General features: G+C 44.3%; 1 protein-coding gene across 1 annotated transcript in view; it reads left to right on the forward strand.

The window, feature by feature from the left end:
• Positions 1-8,854: 8,854 nt before the first annotated feature.
• Positions 8,855-17,508, forward strand: part of CAPN11 (calpain 11) — a 29,178-nt gene continuing 20,524 nt past the window's right edge. The window contains exon 1 of the mRNA XM_049765214.1: positions 8,855-8,894. Coding sequence (XP_049621171.1) covers positions 8,855-8,894 — 40 coding nt within the window. The remainder of the gene's footprint in view (positions 8,895-17,508) is intronic.

The raw sequence follows: 17,508 nt of genomic DNA on the forward strand, positions 1-17,508 counted from the left end.
TCAATTTGTGAGGTGGAACAAGATTGTTCAAGTTATATGATTCTGTTTGAAGGACAGAAAAAAGTAAAATGGGGCAAAAATCAAACAGGCAAAAAATGGATGGAGTCCTTCTAGAGGCTATAAATATCAATTTGAGAGAAGAAAGGAAAAAAATGAAGAAAACATAACAATACAAAAAGAAAAATCAAACAAAAAATCCAAAAAGCACCACAGCAATAAAGACAACCACCACACAATACCCTGGGCCTTAAATAAAAACAAAACGAAGCACCAAAAAAATGGAAAAATAACAACAATAACAACAAAACCAAAAAAAAAATTATTTTGCGCTGCTTTTTTTTCTGCATAGGCACAGTAAATATTGGGGAGATTAGAAAGGGAATTGCCTTGGCCTAAGAGATACAGGGTTTCTCTGCCCTTGAAGTATACTGTCATGGGAATACACACTCCATACATGTTCACTTACTCTCCCCTAGGACCTTTTGTGGTGTATGGAAACCTTCCACTCCATCATGGATGATTAAATCAGACCTCTGTATCTAGAGACCTTGGTATTTGCATAGGTCAAAGGATGGAGCCTAGGACGGAGTCTTTCTTTATGGTTTTAGAAGTTCTGTTCCATCACTGTTGTTATAATCAGTCTTCTACAGTTGGTGGTCTTGGTTTTTGCACAGATCCTAGGACGAAGCCTAGGATAGTCTTTCATTATGTTTCCAGAAGACCTGCTCAGTTGAAATTGTCTCAGTCAGACCTCTGGAATTAGAAATCTTGGTTGTTGTACAGATTGTAGGCCAACGCCTAGACTAGGGTTTTTTTTATTGGTCCCAGGATAAGTTCTGCCCAGTCATAGTTGTCACAGTCAGTCTTCTGTAGATAGTGATTTTGGCTTTGCACAGATCAAAGGATGACAAGTCTTCTGATTTCGTTAGATGGTGAGGTAAGACAACCTGCTCTTAGATCAAGTTTTTGCCATTTTCTCATTGTCAGGATGTCATATCAAAACTGAGGCATGTTGGTGTCAGATCAGTGTTAAGAATGTCCCAGAGTGAGTTTGGTTCCTGGAGCTGTTGCAGAGAACTGTGTCAGTTCTTTTTTTTTGTTTTTTTTTTGTTTTGTTTTTTGTTTTTTTGGGGCCACACCTGGCAGTGCTCAGGGGTTACTCCTGGCTGTCTGCTCAGAAATAGCTCCTGGCAGGCACGGGGGACCATATGGGACACCAGGATTCGAACCAACCACCTTTGGTGCTGGATCAGCTGCTTGCAAGGCAAACGCCGCTGTGCTATCTCTCTGGGCCCAGTTCTATGTCTGGGATCTAAGGTTTGGGGTTGGACGGTCGCTGTCTAATCACCTGGAGTCTAAGTTGGGTCCACATGACATATGTTCAAGGTGGTAGGTGCCCCTGTATTGTAAAAATGTATGAGTTCTTATCCCTAGTAGATAAGAGCTTGTTTCTATACTTAAAATTTCCCCTTATTTAGTATGCCTTTGCAAGAAGAAATGGTGCTATATTATATTTCTGGTGCATTTGGGGGTGGGAGTGTCAGGCTCCATCACCTCTGTGCCCTGAGCTTTTATCCCAGGTAAGACTTTCTCTTGCAGGTTTTTGTACCAAGCAGAAGGTGAAGTTAAGGAAGAGAAGAAAACAGAAACAAGACCAAAAAAATATGATATATATGTATTCACATATATATAAAGAAGAAAAAAATTTAAATGAGTTAAAAAAGTAATTAAGGGAACAAACTGATGCACCTTACATTTGGGGATAAACAGGTTAAGAGATAGTATTATATAGGTCTTAAACTTATAAAGGAAATATAGGCTTCTCCATTGTCTTTTGAGATATTGTTGGAGGGGGTAGAATCCAGGGCACATTTTCATCACACACCCTGGTCTTCTTGAGTTTGAGAAATAATTTGCGGCAGAAAGGGCTCAGGTAAAGTTCTTGCACTGGTGATCCTTCTGGAGCTGAGTCTGGTATTAAGCAACAGTACACATTTGGGTGGGGGGGTGAGAAGGAGGGCCACAGAGCATGAGTCAGGAGGGGTGTTGGTTGGAGTTTCTGCCGGGGGACGAGATGTTGGGGCTGAGTGGGTATTCCTTCCATTGGGAGCTAGGTGATGGTTTATTGGGCAGGAAGGTCAGTCTTGATACGTAATGGGTTAAGAACTAAGGCTAAAGAGCATTAATAGGGCCCAGAGAGAGAGATAGCACAGCGGTGTTTGCCTTGCAAGCAACTGATCCAGGACCAAAGGTGGTTGGTTCGAATCCCGGTGTCCCATATGGTCCCCCTGAGCACCGCTGGGTGTGGCCCAAAAACAAAAACAAAACAAAAAAAAGAGCCTTAATAAGGTGTGATATCAGATAGGAAATGGGGGGTGAAGGAATAGTAGGATTTCTGAATTTTAATTTTTTTTTGTGTGGTTTTTGGGTCACACCCGGCAGTGCTCAGGGGTTACTCCTGGCTCCATGCTCAGAAATTGCTCCTGGCAGGCACGGGGGACCATATGGGATGCCCGGATTCGAACCGATTACCTTCTGCATGAAAGGCAAATGCTTTACCTCCATGCTATCTCTCCGGCCCCTGAATTTTAATTTTTTAAAGGTATTTTACACTAAGTTATTCTTAAATTCACTGATTTAATATGGGGTATTTGTTTTTGCTTTATTTGTTTATTTGTTTTGTTTTGGGGCCATACCTGGTGACACTCAGGGGGTTACTCCTGGCTTTGCGCTCAGAAATCGCTCCTGGCTTGGGGAACCATATGGGATGCCGGGGGATCAAACCACGATCCGTCCTAGGTTAGCACATGCAAGGCAGATGCCCTACCACATATACCACCGCTCCAGCCCCTGATTTGTTTTGTTTTTGCTATACTCAGCAGTACTCAGAGCTTACTCTGTGCTCAGGAATTACTCATGGCATTTCCTGGGGAATGATATGTGGTATTGGGCATAAACCAGGATTAGATACATCCAAGGGAAGTGTCTTAGTTTCTAGAACTATGAACTGTCTTAGTTTCTAGCTTCTGTACTACCTCTCCAGACCCTGATATGATATTTGAATTCTATAATTCTTCTGTCAAGCTCATCTATTGAATTTTTAACTTGGCTGCTCTATTATTTAACTCTTGTTTTGGAGGGGGTTTTCAGAAAGCATTGCCACACCCAGCAATGCTCAGGAACTTACTCTTAGCATTTCTTTTTTTTTTTTTCGGGCCACACCCGTTTGATGCGACAGGGGTTACTCCTGGCTAAGTGCTCAGAAATTGCCCCTGGCTTGGGGGGACCATATGGGACACCGCGGTCCTTCCTTGGCTACCGCTTGCAAGGCAGACACCTTACCTCTAGTGCCACCTCGCCGGCCCCTACTCCTGGCATTTCTCAGAGAACCAAATGGGATGCTGGAGATTCAACCTCATGCAAGGGAAACACCCTACCCACTGTACTATCGCTGCAGCCCAAGCTCTATTATTTCTGTTTGGACTTTTCTCATACTTTCTCTATACTTGCTGACATTCCTTCTCATTGATTCCCTTATTTCTGTAGTCATCATTAGAATTATTGCTTTGAAGTCTTGTCAGAGAGTTTATAAAGTTCTGATGTGCTCGGGGGTATTTCCAACCTTTTTTATTAAATCTAAAAGATTTTCCATTATTGTTGGTTTATATTCTTTGAAAATAAAAACAAGGGCTGGAGAGCTAGTACAAAATATGTAAGGTGCTTGCCTTGCACACAGCCAATTTAAGTTTGCTTCCTAACACTCCATACAGCCGCTGGAGCAAGACCAGAAGTGACCCCTGAATGCAGAGCCAGGAGAAAACCCTATGCACATCTGGGTATAGCACAAAAACAAACAAGCAAATTGATAAACTGTAATGAATCATTTGTATTAATTTAAAAAAACTCTCCAATTTCGAGGAGTTGCCCAAATCTAGTTTGAAAGACCCAGGAGCCCCTCAGACTAGCAGGTCAATGTAAAGGCCTATAGATGCAGTGCTGTTTGGGCCTGTAAGATTGGGTCATCCCCAACAACTCAGGGGTCTTCAGGGATACACCCTCAAATATTCAGAGGATCATATGGTACTAAGGAACAAACCAGGGTCAGCTGCATGCAAGGCATGCACCTTGATATGTACCATATCTTTGGCCTTGATTTTTTTTATAGGGGTATCACCAAGCAATACTGGAGGAGGACAGGCAGGGCCAGGGATCAAACTTAGACTTTTGCACATGTCAGTCACAAACTCTACCATCTTAGCTATCTCCCAACCCTCTAATTAATATTCTTTTGTAGTACAGCAAGTGAAGTGCTTGCCTTACATGTGGTTGACCAAGGTTCGATCATCAGCACCCCCATGTAGTTCCTCAAGCCCACCAGAAGTGATCCCTGAGCATACAGCCAAGAATATAAACCCCATTTCTTGATCTGGAGGCTAGCTCTAGACGGCATGGGGTCTGGGGAGAGCCCAGTTCGAAGGCCTTGTCCCTAGCTTGGGGGTGCTGGGAGCCTTGGTAGACCCCAGCCATCCCCTCTCCTGCCCCCTCTCCCGGCCTCCAGGCCTTCCCTGGGACCCAGCCCAGGCAGCCAGAAAAGGTGGGTCCAAATTGGGGGTGCTGAGAGCTGCTCATTTTATTAAGGCAGTCTCTGGCAATTTCTTACCAGTCTACATGTTCAAAACCACGCAGGGGCGATTGCACAGTAAATATTAATAGTATATCCTATTCTTCAGTTATGTGTTGTGTATGTAGAATGTCCATCTTGTATTCTGCTCTTTCGCACACCCCTGTAAAGCTCATTTTCACTCCTTAATCTATCACCCCCCGAGCATCAATGCCCTCCATTTACCCTTTTTAACTTCAGTACTTCGCAGAGTTAATCACAGCTTGGGGGTGCTGGGAGGCTTGGCAGGTCTCCAGCCATTCCCCTATTTCCCCCTGGACTCTAGGCCCGGCCTGAGTGCCACCTCGGGTGGCCTGGCTGTGGGTTCCAGGTGGACTCTATTAGGGGTCTCCAGGCTCCCCTCCCCCCTACTCTGGGAGGAGGAGCAGAGAGAGGGGCTGGGCAGATAGCTGGCTTCAGGTGCTTTGATCCTGGAGGCTGGCTCTTCCCAGGTATGGGGTTTAGGGGACACCCCAGACCGCAGGCATTTTCCCCTAGCTTGAGGGTGCTGGAGGCTTGGCAGGCCTCTATTTCCTCTATAGGCATTCCGCTATTTCCTCCCCTACTCCAGGCCTTCCTGGTTGCTGGCCCAGGTGGACTCTATCGTGGTCCTCAGGCTTTCCCCTTTCTCTCCCGACACTAAGTGGGGGATACATGGGGTGGATGGTGGGCCGATGCAGCACTGGTGTATGTCGGGACATTACGTCGTGACATTCACTGGTATTTTTTTTCTCATTGGTCTCCATTTCAAAAAACCATATATATTTAAAATAAAATAGGAGGATGGACTTTTAGTTTGGGAAGAGACCATTTCGGGTGGGGGTACCATATATTTTCAAAATAAAATGAGAGGATGGACTCTCAGGCTGGGAAGAGGCTAGTACTCTTTACCTACTTGTTTACTCTCAATGTCCTCTTGGCCTCTTCTTCTTTTAATTGTGTAACTGTGGGTTGCTACCATACCAGGTTTCTGATTAGTTTCCTATAAACGGTGACAATTGAGTCCACTGTCTTAAGCTAGATTGTTTATTTTCCCCACTCTCTATCTTCTCTCCTCTTTGTGAACTGTTCAATAAGGTATTTTGGTGAAAGAGTCCCTCTCCATCTTTTCTTCCCTTTGTTATTTGTTAAATAAGAAAGTCTGTAGAAGTGCCCCTCTATTTAATGTTTATATAAGAACCAAGTCAATTGGATTGTTGGACTTGTTCTAGCATACCCATAGGCACCAATCTTGTTATTCCTTTGCATAGGCACATTAAAATGTTGTGTTACCATCTCTATAACAATGTGTTTGTATATAATTTTCCTTGTACTTAGGCCAAAAGTTTTTCCTTTCCATGACTCCCATACTTTGGTGGGCCCATGCAAATGATAATTGCCACTCTAACATTGTTTATACAGTGCTCCTTTGACTCTAAACCTTTAAGAAACCATTAGTAAAAATATCTGGAACTGCAAAAGAATGGTTTACATTAGTGTTAGCATATATGCTTTTAGTTACACTAGCATTCTGGGGGATAAAGGAGGAAGAGAAAGGGATATATGCTTGGGAACAGGGATTGAAGGGAGGGGACAACACTGGAGGTGATGGATATTCCCCTGATTCAATGTTAATATGTACCTAAAATACTACTGTGAAAGATTATTATGATAAAAAATTATGATAAAAAATTGTGTTTTATGGGGCCGGGAAGGTGGCGCTAGACGTAAGCGCCTTACAAGCGCTAGCCAAGGAACAGACAGCGGTTCGATCCCCCGGTGTCCCATATGGTCCACCCAAGCCAGGGGCGATTTCTGAGCACATAGCCAGGAGTAACCCCTGAGCGTCAAACGGGTGTGGCCCAAAAACAAAAAAAAAAAAAATTGTGTTTTATTTAGAAATGTTCTTTGACTTACATGATTATTATATTATATTAATTATATGTTATGTTATGTTACTATATTATGTTATGTCAGTTTACCTCAATATGTTAATCAATTTTGTCTCTTGAATAAATTCTTACAATAAAAAAAAAGAATATAAATCCCCTGCACACCTGTGTGTGTCCCCAAAAAGTGAAAACAAAAGTGATGTTCAGGGCCGAGTTGAGGTCTCCCACAATTATTGTGTTATTATTGATGTCTTCTTTCAGATTTGTCAGTAATTGTATTAGATAATTTGCTGGTCTCTCATTGGGTGCATATATGTTACTAGTCTGATTTCTTCCTGTTGCACATATCCCTTGATTAGTACATAGTGTCCACCTTTGTCCTGTGACCCCCGATGGGGGGGGCCCCGACCCTCGGGGGTGGTGGGGAATGGAGGTCGCTAGTAATTTGTGTATCCAGGTTTTTTGGGGTGGAGTGTCCTATATATATCTACTAGTCCTCTTTCTTCCATTACTCTTTTAGGGCTAGTATGTTTTTGTTGGGTTTCAGTCTGGTTGACCCTATCAAGTGTTGACAAGGCCGTGTTGAGGTCTCCCACAATGATTGTGTTATTATTGATGTCTTCTTTCAGATTTGTCAGTAATTGTATTAGATAATTTGCTGGTCTCTCATTGGTGCATATATGTTTAATAGTCTGATTTCTTCCTGTTGCACATATCCCTTGATTAGTACATAGTGTCCACCTTTGTCCCTGCAACTTTTCTGAGTATAAAGTTGGTGTCATCAGATATTAATATGGCCACCCCAGCTTTTTTAAGGGTGTTGTTTGATTGGATGATTTTTCTCCAGCCTTTGATTTTGAGTCTATGTTTGTTCTGACTATTCAGGTGTGTTTCTTGTAGGCAGCAGAAGGTTGGATTCATCTTTTTGACCCATTTTGCCACTCTGTGTCTTTTAGTAGGTGAATTTAGTTCATTGACATTGAGGGAGATGATTGTCATAGGATTTAATGTCATCTTTGTAGATAAGTTTTCTGTGTTTGTTGGTCTCTCTTGTCTTAAAGTAGACCTTTCAGTTTTTCCTTAAAGGCTGGTTTTTTATCAGTGAAGTTTCTGAGCTGTTGTTTATCCATAAAGCTATGTATCTTTCCTTCAAACCTGAATGTGAGTCGGACTGGGTGCAGTATAAAAGTGATGTTCAAAAAGTGCATGAGACCAAGAGAGGAAGAAGGGTGGAGTTAGGCAAGGCTGACTCATGCCTTGAAATAAGTCTCTATGATGCCACTCATTCGACCATCTATCCTGAAAGTCCCACCAGGTGGGGCTGAAGGACAATGGGAGACATGAATAGCCTGAGTACCTCATTCTACAATGGCTGCACATCCAGGAGATGGAAGTTGGACATCTAGGCCAGACATCCCAGCTTACCCTTTCCCCAGGAAAAGCCCACACCAGTAGCCCCTTGTTTGCAAGAAACAAGGTGCCCAGGTTCTCTGGAAATAGGATCATTAGAGGAATTACTAGTATAGTGAAGTCCCAACTGCATGGGACAAGCCTTGAGCCTGTAATGCCTGTCAGCCACTAACAAATAAAAAGAGGGGCTAGAGCAATAGTCCAATAAGTAGGGTGCTTGCCTTGCATGCAGCCGACCTGGGTTCCATCTCTGACACCTCATATGGTCCCCCTGAGCCTAGGCAGGAGTGATTCCTAAATGCAAAGTCAGGAGTAAGCCTGAGCATCTCTAGGTATGGCAAAAAAAAAAAAAAAAAGCAAGGACCACACAGGCTCAGGGGATCATGTCAGTGGGAGAGTGATTTGATGGCATCAGGATGCCTTCGGGATAAAAGGGTCAAATTGGGGTGTCTAGGAAGGCAGCCCCTTCCTAGAAGCAGGTTGTAAAGGAGAGGGATGGGACAAGTTCCTGACTTGATGGTAGTGGGAGAAAGGTCATGAGAATGACCCCTCAGGTGGTGGGTGCGAAAATAAACAGAAAAGAGTCTAGGGGGCCTGAGCAATAAGTATAGGGGGTAGGGTGCTTGCCTTGCACATGGCTGACTGTGGTTCTAATCCATATAGTCCCCAAGCACCACAGGAATAAAATCTGAGCATCACTGGGTGTGAGGGCTTCCCCAGAAAAAAAAAAAGAAAGAAAGGAAGGGATTCTGCTAGCACTTGGACTTCAGGAGACAAATGGGCCAGAGGAGGAGGGAGGAAGTCAGCTGTTAAAGTATGCCACCAGCCCAGAAACCCCACTGCTGCTGAAGGGTTCTGGGTGGTGGTGGGGCTCTCCTCCCCTTCCCCTTAGAATCTTTAACTGCCAAGCACCATGAAGGCCACTGATGGGGACACCAACTTGACGTCCCCAGGTAAGCAGGGAAGGATGCTCTCACTCTTATACCTTAGACTAGGCCTCTCCCCCATTTCTGGAAAGGGGATGTTATGATTTGTAGATGATTCTGCCTTTGTACAGGACATGCTCAAGAAACTGGGCCTCCTTCACTGACAGTTTGGGGCAGAGCAGGCCACTGAAGGCCAGGATCATAGGTGCCATCTCCTTTCCCACTGACAGTTGGATCAGGGAGAGGAGTGGGGCAGAGCCCAGCCTATGAGATAAAATGTGGGGGACAGAAGGTCCTATTCCAGCCTAAAAAATATATGTCCCTGGAGAGATTACATATGCTCACCTTGATCCAAGATTCCAGTTCAAGTCTTTAGTACTACATATTATCCTGTAAGCATCTCCAGAGGTCACTCCTGAGCACAGAGCCAGAAATAGCCCTGAGCACCACTGAGTTTGGCCCAAACCCTCTCCCACCTGCCAAAAATGGTCCCTTAGTGCAAAAACCTTGAAGATGGTAGTCAGACTTGGACCAGCCACCAGGAACTCGAGAAGAGTCCTAGGCTGGTGTTGGGGAGGGCAAATCTGAGCTGTTCTATTAATAAGGAACCCAAATGGGTACTTGCTGCTTAAGGCCTGTATTCAACAGACAAAAGTTGATGCAAGAAAAACAGTTCATTCAGAAGCCAAAGAGAGAGTAGGGTGCTTGCCTTGCACCCAGCCAACCTAGGTTCAACCCCAGCACCACTGTGATCTCCCAAGTCCTGAAGTATGATACTGAGTACAGATCCAGGAGAAAAACCCTGAGCACTCTGGGTTTTGACCAAAAACTGAAAAAGAAAAAAATTCATTCCAGGTACTGGTAACATGAGAAGATGATGAGCTTGTCCCCAAAACCATCTTGCTCTCAGACTGAGTGAGTTCGTGTTTCTGTGTGTCCAACTGTGTGTCCCCAGTTGGAAAAGTAGTTAAAAGATTGGGGAAAGTGGGTCAGTAGGAGAAGGGGTCTAACAAGCCCATTCAGAGGGGCTGTTGTTTGCTCTCTCCACTTTCCATCCATTACTGTACCTAGTTCAATATCTAACACATAACATAGGAAAACTTGTTTGTTTGTTTGTTTCTTTTTTGGGGGCCACATCCTGCAGTGCTCAGGGGTTGCTCATGGCTCTGAGCTCAGAGATCATTCCTGGCAGGCTTTGAGGACCATATTGGATGCCAGGGATGGAACCTGGGTTAGCCACATGCAAAGCAAGCACCCTACCTGCTGTACTATTGCTTTGGTCCCGGAACATCTTTTTTTTTCTTTATTAATGTCTTTATTTATACAAGTTGATTACAAACATATTTGTAGTTGGGTTGCAGTCATATAAAGAATCCCCCCTTCACCAGTGCAACATTCCCATCACCAATGCCCCAAATCTCCCTCCTCCTACCCCCCTTCCCCCGCCTGTATTTGAGATAGGCTTTCTACTTCCCTCATTTATTCACATTGCCAGAACATCTCTTAAGGTTAAGAAGCAGAGAAAAAAATCAAGGGAGGAGTTAGAGAAGATAAAGATTTTGTGAGACCACAATATATAGGAAAATAGTTCAAAGAATTGGAGCATAAGCTTTGCATGCTAGAGCTTGGGATTCAACCCTGCTCCCCAGTACTATATGATTTCCCCCAAACATCACTGGAACTCGCCCTCAATACCAAGTTGGTAAGAGTGGGCACCCCTATGAGTACCACCAGGTGTGGCCTAAAAAACACAAAAAATTATATTTGTAAGGACAAGATTGACAGCGACTACAAATCCCCACCTTCCATTTCTAGGGAAATTGGGCATCAAATCCAGCTTGGCTACTTCCTTCTGAATCCAGGCAGCATGGGAATTTGCCACGGAAAAGGTTGGTGTGATGGCAAAATGACCCTCTGTGTCCCTTTTTTTTTTTTTTTTTTTTTTTGGTTTTTGGGCCACACCCGGCGGTGCTCAGGGGTACTCCTGGCTGTCTGCTCAGAAACAGCTCCTGGCAGGCATGGGGGACCATATGGGACACCGGGATTCGAACCAACCACCTTTGGTTCTGGATCGGTCTGCTTGCAAGGCAAATGCCGTTGTGCTATCTCTCTGGGCCCTCTGTGTCCCTTTTCATGGGGACTCAGTACCAGGGAAGCTGTTTTCTCTGAGAATTCTGAATCTTCCTTTATTACTTTTCTTGTCATATAAGTCAGCAGAGGCCTAGTCTCAAAACATCTTATATTATATACTGGATTCCAGCTGGTATTTAAGAAAAATAGGTCTAAAAGTTCATTTATTGCCTTTTTGGGGTTTGTGTGTGTGTGTGGTTTATTTATTTTATTTTACTTTATTTTATTTTTTATTTTTTTTAGGCCACCACTTGGCAGTCCCTCAAGGAGTACTCCCAGTTATTGCTAAATGGTCACTTTTATTTTTTTGTTGTTTGGGGGCCATAACCGAGTGTTTACCTCTTGGCTCTATGCCCGGTGGAGTTTGGGGACTATATACCATGCTGCCCATCAACCTGAGTTGGCTGTGTGCAAGGCAAGTGTTTGCCTCACTTTAGTCTTCTGTGGGGTCACCTTAGGCAGCAGTTGGGGAGTCAGGTGGTGTCAGGAATCAAACTCAAGCCTCTAGCATGCAAAGCATGAGGACTAGCTTTTGATTGATTTCTCCTGCTCTGTAAATTAGTTTTATCGACCTGCAAATAATTCTAAGTTTGTTTGCAGTCAGATATGTCTGCTTAGAAAAGCTTTGCAATTAAATCCAAACTCATTTTCTTTTCGGTTAATTTTGAGTCCTCCAGGTATTTTTCTTATGAAATGGGTTTAGTGACTCACATCTGACATTTCCCATCCAATAGAGCCATCACAGTAGGGGGAAAGTACAGTAGGAATAACATGTCTAGTGGGGGAAAATAACTTCAAGGGGTAATGTTTACATTCCACCTCTTCTGAAATCAATCATATACCCAAGACACCATATTTTGAGGAGTGGCAAATGTTTGCTTCTTTGTTTTTGTTTTGGTATTTGGGGTCCACACCCGGCAGCACTCGGGTTCCTCCTGGCTCTACACTCATAAATTGCTCCTGGCAGGCTTGGGGGGACCATATAGGATGCTGGGATTACGAACCACCATCTTTCTGCATGCAAAGCAAACACCCTACCTTCCATGCCATCTCTCGCGGCCGCCAAATGTTTGCTTCTTTATAGTTCCACAAATGAAACTACTTGATAAATTCCATAAATCATGAAGTTGATTTGTCCAGTTAGTTCATAGAATCAACCTCTCAGTCCCTGATAATAGAGGCTAATCCAATTAAAGAAGTTATGACAAAAAAAAAATCTGGGATACAAAACAAAATGCATCTATAGAGACTAAAGGGAGGAAAAGATTAAAAACAAAAAGTATAACCCTAGATGAGGTCAGAACAGTAGGAACATTTGCCTTGCATACAGAGCTGACCCAAGTTCCTTAATATTCATATTATCCTCCTAAATCCCATTAGGAGTTCCTGAACAGAGCCAGAAATAAGGCCTAAGCACTGCCAGGTTCAAACCTCCACCCACCACCCCACTAGTGATCCCACATGGAGCCAGATTCTTGAACACCTCTAGAGTAATCCAGAAAATCCCCAACACCACAGAGCCTGAGCAGCACCACATCTTCAGACCTCCACTCTGAACCACTGGACCCCTCCACTGAGAAACCCCAGTTCTCACTGTCCTGCTAAGAATTACCACTTTGGAATGTGGGAGAAACCACCTCCCAAAATAAGCCTATGAGAGGATTCAAAGGTCTAGAGCATATCCTTTATATGCAAGAATCCTGGGTGCATGATCCCCTGAGCACTGGCAAGAAGAGATCCCCAGCATTGGAGGCAGAAAGTGCCTCTGATCACCACAGGAGTGAAAACCCGAAGAAAAATCAATCCAGAAAAAAAAGGAAGAGTGCTAGTTAGGCTTTGCCTTGAATGACCCATTATTGTGATCCTCAGCACCCCTATAGTCTTTTGAGCATCTTCTGGGAGTAATTCTTGAGTGCAAAACCAGGAATAACCCCTGAGCACCACCAGATATGTCCAAAAAAAAAAAAAAAGGGCAAAGAATAACAACAAACATTTATTAGAACTAAGTTCCAGACTTGCTAATAAACTTGACTAGTAAGATTCATAAACATACTAGGAACAGAAATAACCATGCACATTGCTTTTTATCTGTTTATGGGATTTTTTTGAAGAAATTTGAGACAGCTCTTAAAGACTTCATAGAGCTCAAAGCCCCTGTTTGTTTGCTCCTCTTACCTCTGGGGTCTGTCTCAACTATCCAGCACTGTTTGTTTATGCAGATAGAGTCTGTGATTGTAGTCCTTACCATGTAGTCCTTACCAATTTACCATGTGTCACCACATAATTGTGGGTCATGTATAATTGTCACACTCGGCTTTTTCCAGCCCAACTTTTCTCTATGACCTTGAAAGAACTTTCATCTTACTCATCACAGCCCACTTTTTTTTTTTTTACAAAAGAATTTGGCACAAATCTACAATGATTATACAGCGAAAGACAATATATCAGTAGAGATTGGGAGGGGGCGTATGAATATAGTAACTCTGGACCAGAGCAATAGCACAGAGGGTAGATTGTTTGCCTTGCATGCAGCTGACTGAGGTTTGATGCCCTGCTATTCCAAATGATTTCTCAAAACCTGCCAGGAGTAATTTCTGAGTGCAGAGCCAGGAAATAATCCTGAGAGTTAACCGAGTATGGGCCCAAAAGCAAAACAGAAAAAAAACAAAAAAAGAATATAAAATTGGGGGTCAGAGATATGGTACAATAAGTAAGGCACTTGTCTTGCACTCAGCAGAACCAAACCTGGGTTTGATCCCTGGTATTACCTATGGATTCCCAAGTATTGCCAGGGCGTGACCTCAGCACAGAGTCAGAAATTCTGAAGCACTGTCGGATGCTCAACCCTATCAACCCCCCCAAAAACAAATATCTAACTAAAAAGAGGAGCTGAAGCTATTGTATACCTGGAAGGGCATTGCATTGCATGTCTTCAGATTGGGTTTGATCCCTTGCATCCCATATGGTCCCCTGAGCACCACAAGGAATGATTCCTGAGCGCAGAGTCAGGAGTAACCCCTGAAGTCACTGAGTGTGGTCCAAACTCAAGAAGAAAAAAGAAACAAATAGAGAAGTCTGTAATGTGACTTTTCTGGAAGTTGGTTGAGGGTTTGGTTATCCCAGAGTTTCCCAGAAGGGGAAAGGGAATTTTCATGCCCCCAACCAACAAGAGCAGGGGAAGCAGTTGCAGTCTTAGAGATCTGAAGCAAATAATCTACAGACAAGAGAGTAAAAAGAGGTCAGAAGGTCGGACACAAAACCCTGTACTGCCAGCTGCTCCAAAATAAAGAGCTAGCTCGCCTGCAGCAAAAGGCCCCCTCCTCCCAGCATTTCCTCCTATTTATTCAGATCCAAACAGCTCCCCCCTTCCTAAAAGAGGGGAGGGGAAAAGCAGGCAGAGAGGACAGATACAAAAGAAAAACATTATAAAGACCTCTTATACCTCATAGTAATCAACCAAACCAAAGTGGCTACTCTGGGGAAGAGCAGTTGTATGCTCCAGGCTATAGACTCAGGTCATCTATTTTTGTTTCCTCCAGCTGAAATTTGGTGCAGAAAAAGGTAATTTTATGATGTCTCCCCATTTTGAGTAGAGCCTATGGCATAGGACAGCACTCGGGACTAATTTGTTTTTTGGGCACGTGGGCCCTTTCTTTCAATTGTGGGGAGAGTCACATCCAGCAATACTCGGTTATTCCTGGCTCTGCACTTAGAGATTACTCCGGGTAGGTTTGTGGGACCATATGGGATGCTGGGATCAAACCCAGGTGTACACCACCACAACCCCCCAAAAAAGCAAGAAGAAAAATCTTATGAAATAGCACAAATACATCACCATGAAGTATAAAAATACATAAGCACTCAGGATGATGCCAAGAGAAAAGCAGAAGCCAGAACTAACTGAAAGGTCTGAGTGAACGTGTTTGCATTGAGACCTTCTATCCCTGCATCACTTGGTCCCTAAAAAAGGGGGAACCATTAGGAGTACAATGCTAGCTTCTTCAAGACCCCAAATTCAGTCCTTGGCCCCAGATAGCTCTCCCCCTAGCACTACTGGATGGTGCCATGATGGTCCCCAAACATTGCAACAATTATCCTGAGCATCCTCAGGACATACTACTGGGTTTGAGCATTTGCAAGGAGGCCACTATTAAAGTTTTTGTTTTTGTTTTGGGGCCACACTCAGTGGCACTCAGGGCTTCCTCCTGGCTTTGCGCTCAGGACTCACTCCTGAGTGTGCTCACGGGAGCCATATATGATGCTGAGGATTGAACCCACTCAGCTACATGCAAGACAAGCACTTTACCCTCTTTCCTATTATCCCTTTAGCAATGGCCACTATTTAAAATTGAAAATATAAGGGGTTTGGAATGATAGTTCAGTGGGTGAGTGCACTCGCCTTGCATGCTACCAATCCAGGTTCGGACACCAGCACCATAAATCTACAGCAAAATCCTAGTATATATACTCTGAACATCTGTGTATTAAAGACAATTGCTAGGGATGTGGCTTATCAATAGAACATTTTGTTTTGCCTCAGGTCCAGAATTTAGTCCCTGGAGAGAGAGAAAAAGAGACAGAGAGGGAGGGAGGGAGGGAAGAGAGAGAGAGAGAGAGAGAGAGAGAGAGAGAGAGAGAGAGAAAGAGAGAGAGCGAGAGAGAGAGAGAGAGAGAGATGCACAGCTGAAAAAACGAGGAAACTATGCTCAGTTAATTTTTGTTTCTAATGAGGGAGTGGAAATGATGAAACGTATGTACTAAATAGTGTGCCAGGAATAGACGCAGGATGAGAGTTGGGGGGCAGGACAGGGCAGAAGAAGAAAATGAGGCTCTCACCAGTGGGAGACTGGTGGAAACCCCTTCTGAGGATTCCTGGTACTTAGTATAAGATTCTGCTTCTACCCCATCCATTCCAGGGGCCTAGAGACCTCACACCACTGTTGGCTCTTAGAGCCTCAGAAGAGATGAGCAGAGCAGGCAAGGAAGGATGACCTTACACAGAGAAGTGGGGTCACGAGCAGGGACTGGCCTAAGGCACCTGGGCTGGGGAGTCTTCACCGATGCAGTGGGCATTGTGCTGGGTCTGAGAGGCTGAACAGGACTTTTCACCAAAGGTTAGTGTGTTTAAGGGGCTAGCGAGAGAGTACAATGGGGTAGGGCACTTGCCTTGCACACTTGGCCTTACACACGATCCCCAACGTACCATATGTTCCCCAAAATACTGGAGAAATTTCTGAGTACAAAGCCAGAATTAACTCCTGAGCATTGCTGAGTGTGGCCCCAAACAAACATAACAAAACAAAAGAAAAAAGACGAGGTGTATGAGGGATCCAGAAAAGTCAAGTCCAAGCAGCTAAAAGAATGAAGCAGTCCTATTGGTAGTGGCAGCTAGGATGAGGCATGTCAGGCAAACAAGGGACAGAAGCAGGCCCCCATTTTGGGGTGGTGGTGGATGAGGGGATGCCACAGCAGCAGTGAGTCACACTCAATGCCTCTGGGTCTATTCCATGCTCATTTCTTCTTGGTCACACCCAGATGGTGCTGACAGCGAGGGTCACACAGTGCTGGGAACCAGAACTTCATTGTCTGTAAGCAAAAGATGATTTCAGCCATTTCCTAGACCCTGGTGTCCCACAAGAAAATTGCTACCATGAGGTGGGAGATTGGATTTCCTTGCTTAACCAAAAAGATGGTGCTGGGAAGGGCCCAAGCTGTAGCATAGTGGGAGAGCATTTGCCTTGCACAGTGGCCCACCTGGCTTCAACCCAACCCAAATGGTCCACCAATCCTTCCAGGGGTGACTTCTCCCCTGACCCCTGGGGTGCCATGTGGCTTACAATTTCTGGGGAGCCCCAGTTGGCTGTTTCCCTAACTGAGATGTTTCCCTGAGTATTAGCTCATTCCATCTTCTGTCTAACCCAGTGTTTACTGAGCACTGGCTAATAGACCAAGTTTTCCAAGGCTCCAAAGGAGGGAATAGTTTCAGATCGGGCACTCTGGAGGAAGATGGTTTGTTTGAATGTTGTATGCAGGAAGCCCTACCATGAGCAGTGTTGCAGAGTCATGGTGCCTAAATTTCTTAAATAAAATTCAATCCGGGGCCGGAGAGATAGCACAGCAGTAAAGGCTTTTGCCTTAGACGCAGAAGGACGGTGGGTTCGAATCCCGGCATCCCCTATGGTCCCCTGAGCCTGCCAGGAGCGATTTTCTGAGCGTGGATCCAGAGTGACCCCTGAGCGCTGCCGGGGGTACCCCCCCCCCCAAGAAATTAAATTAAATTACATCCAAAAATGTTTTTAAAGGAGACTGAAACAATAGCACAGTGGGTGGGGCATTTGCCTTGCAATGCAGCCAACCTGGGTTTCATCTCCGGCATCCCCTATGGTTCCCCGAGCCTACCAGAATACTTTCTGAGCACAGAGCCAGGGAGTAAATCCTGAGCACTGATGGGTGTAGCTCTACCCAAAAAATGTTTAAAAGATTAGAGAGATACTAAGAGATTAAATCTTTT

The sequence above is a fragment of the Suncus etruscus genome, chromosome 18 (genome assembly GCF_024139225.1).
Source record: "Suncus etruscus isolate mSunEtr1 chromosome 18, mSunEtr1.pri.cur, whole genome shotgun sequence".
NCBI classification, from domain to species: domain Eukaryota; kingdom Metazoa; phylum Chordata; class Mammalia; order Eulipotyphla; family Soricidae; genus Suncus; species Suncus etruscus.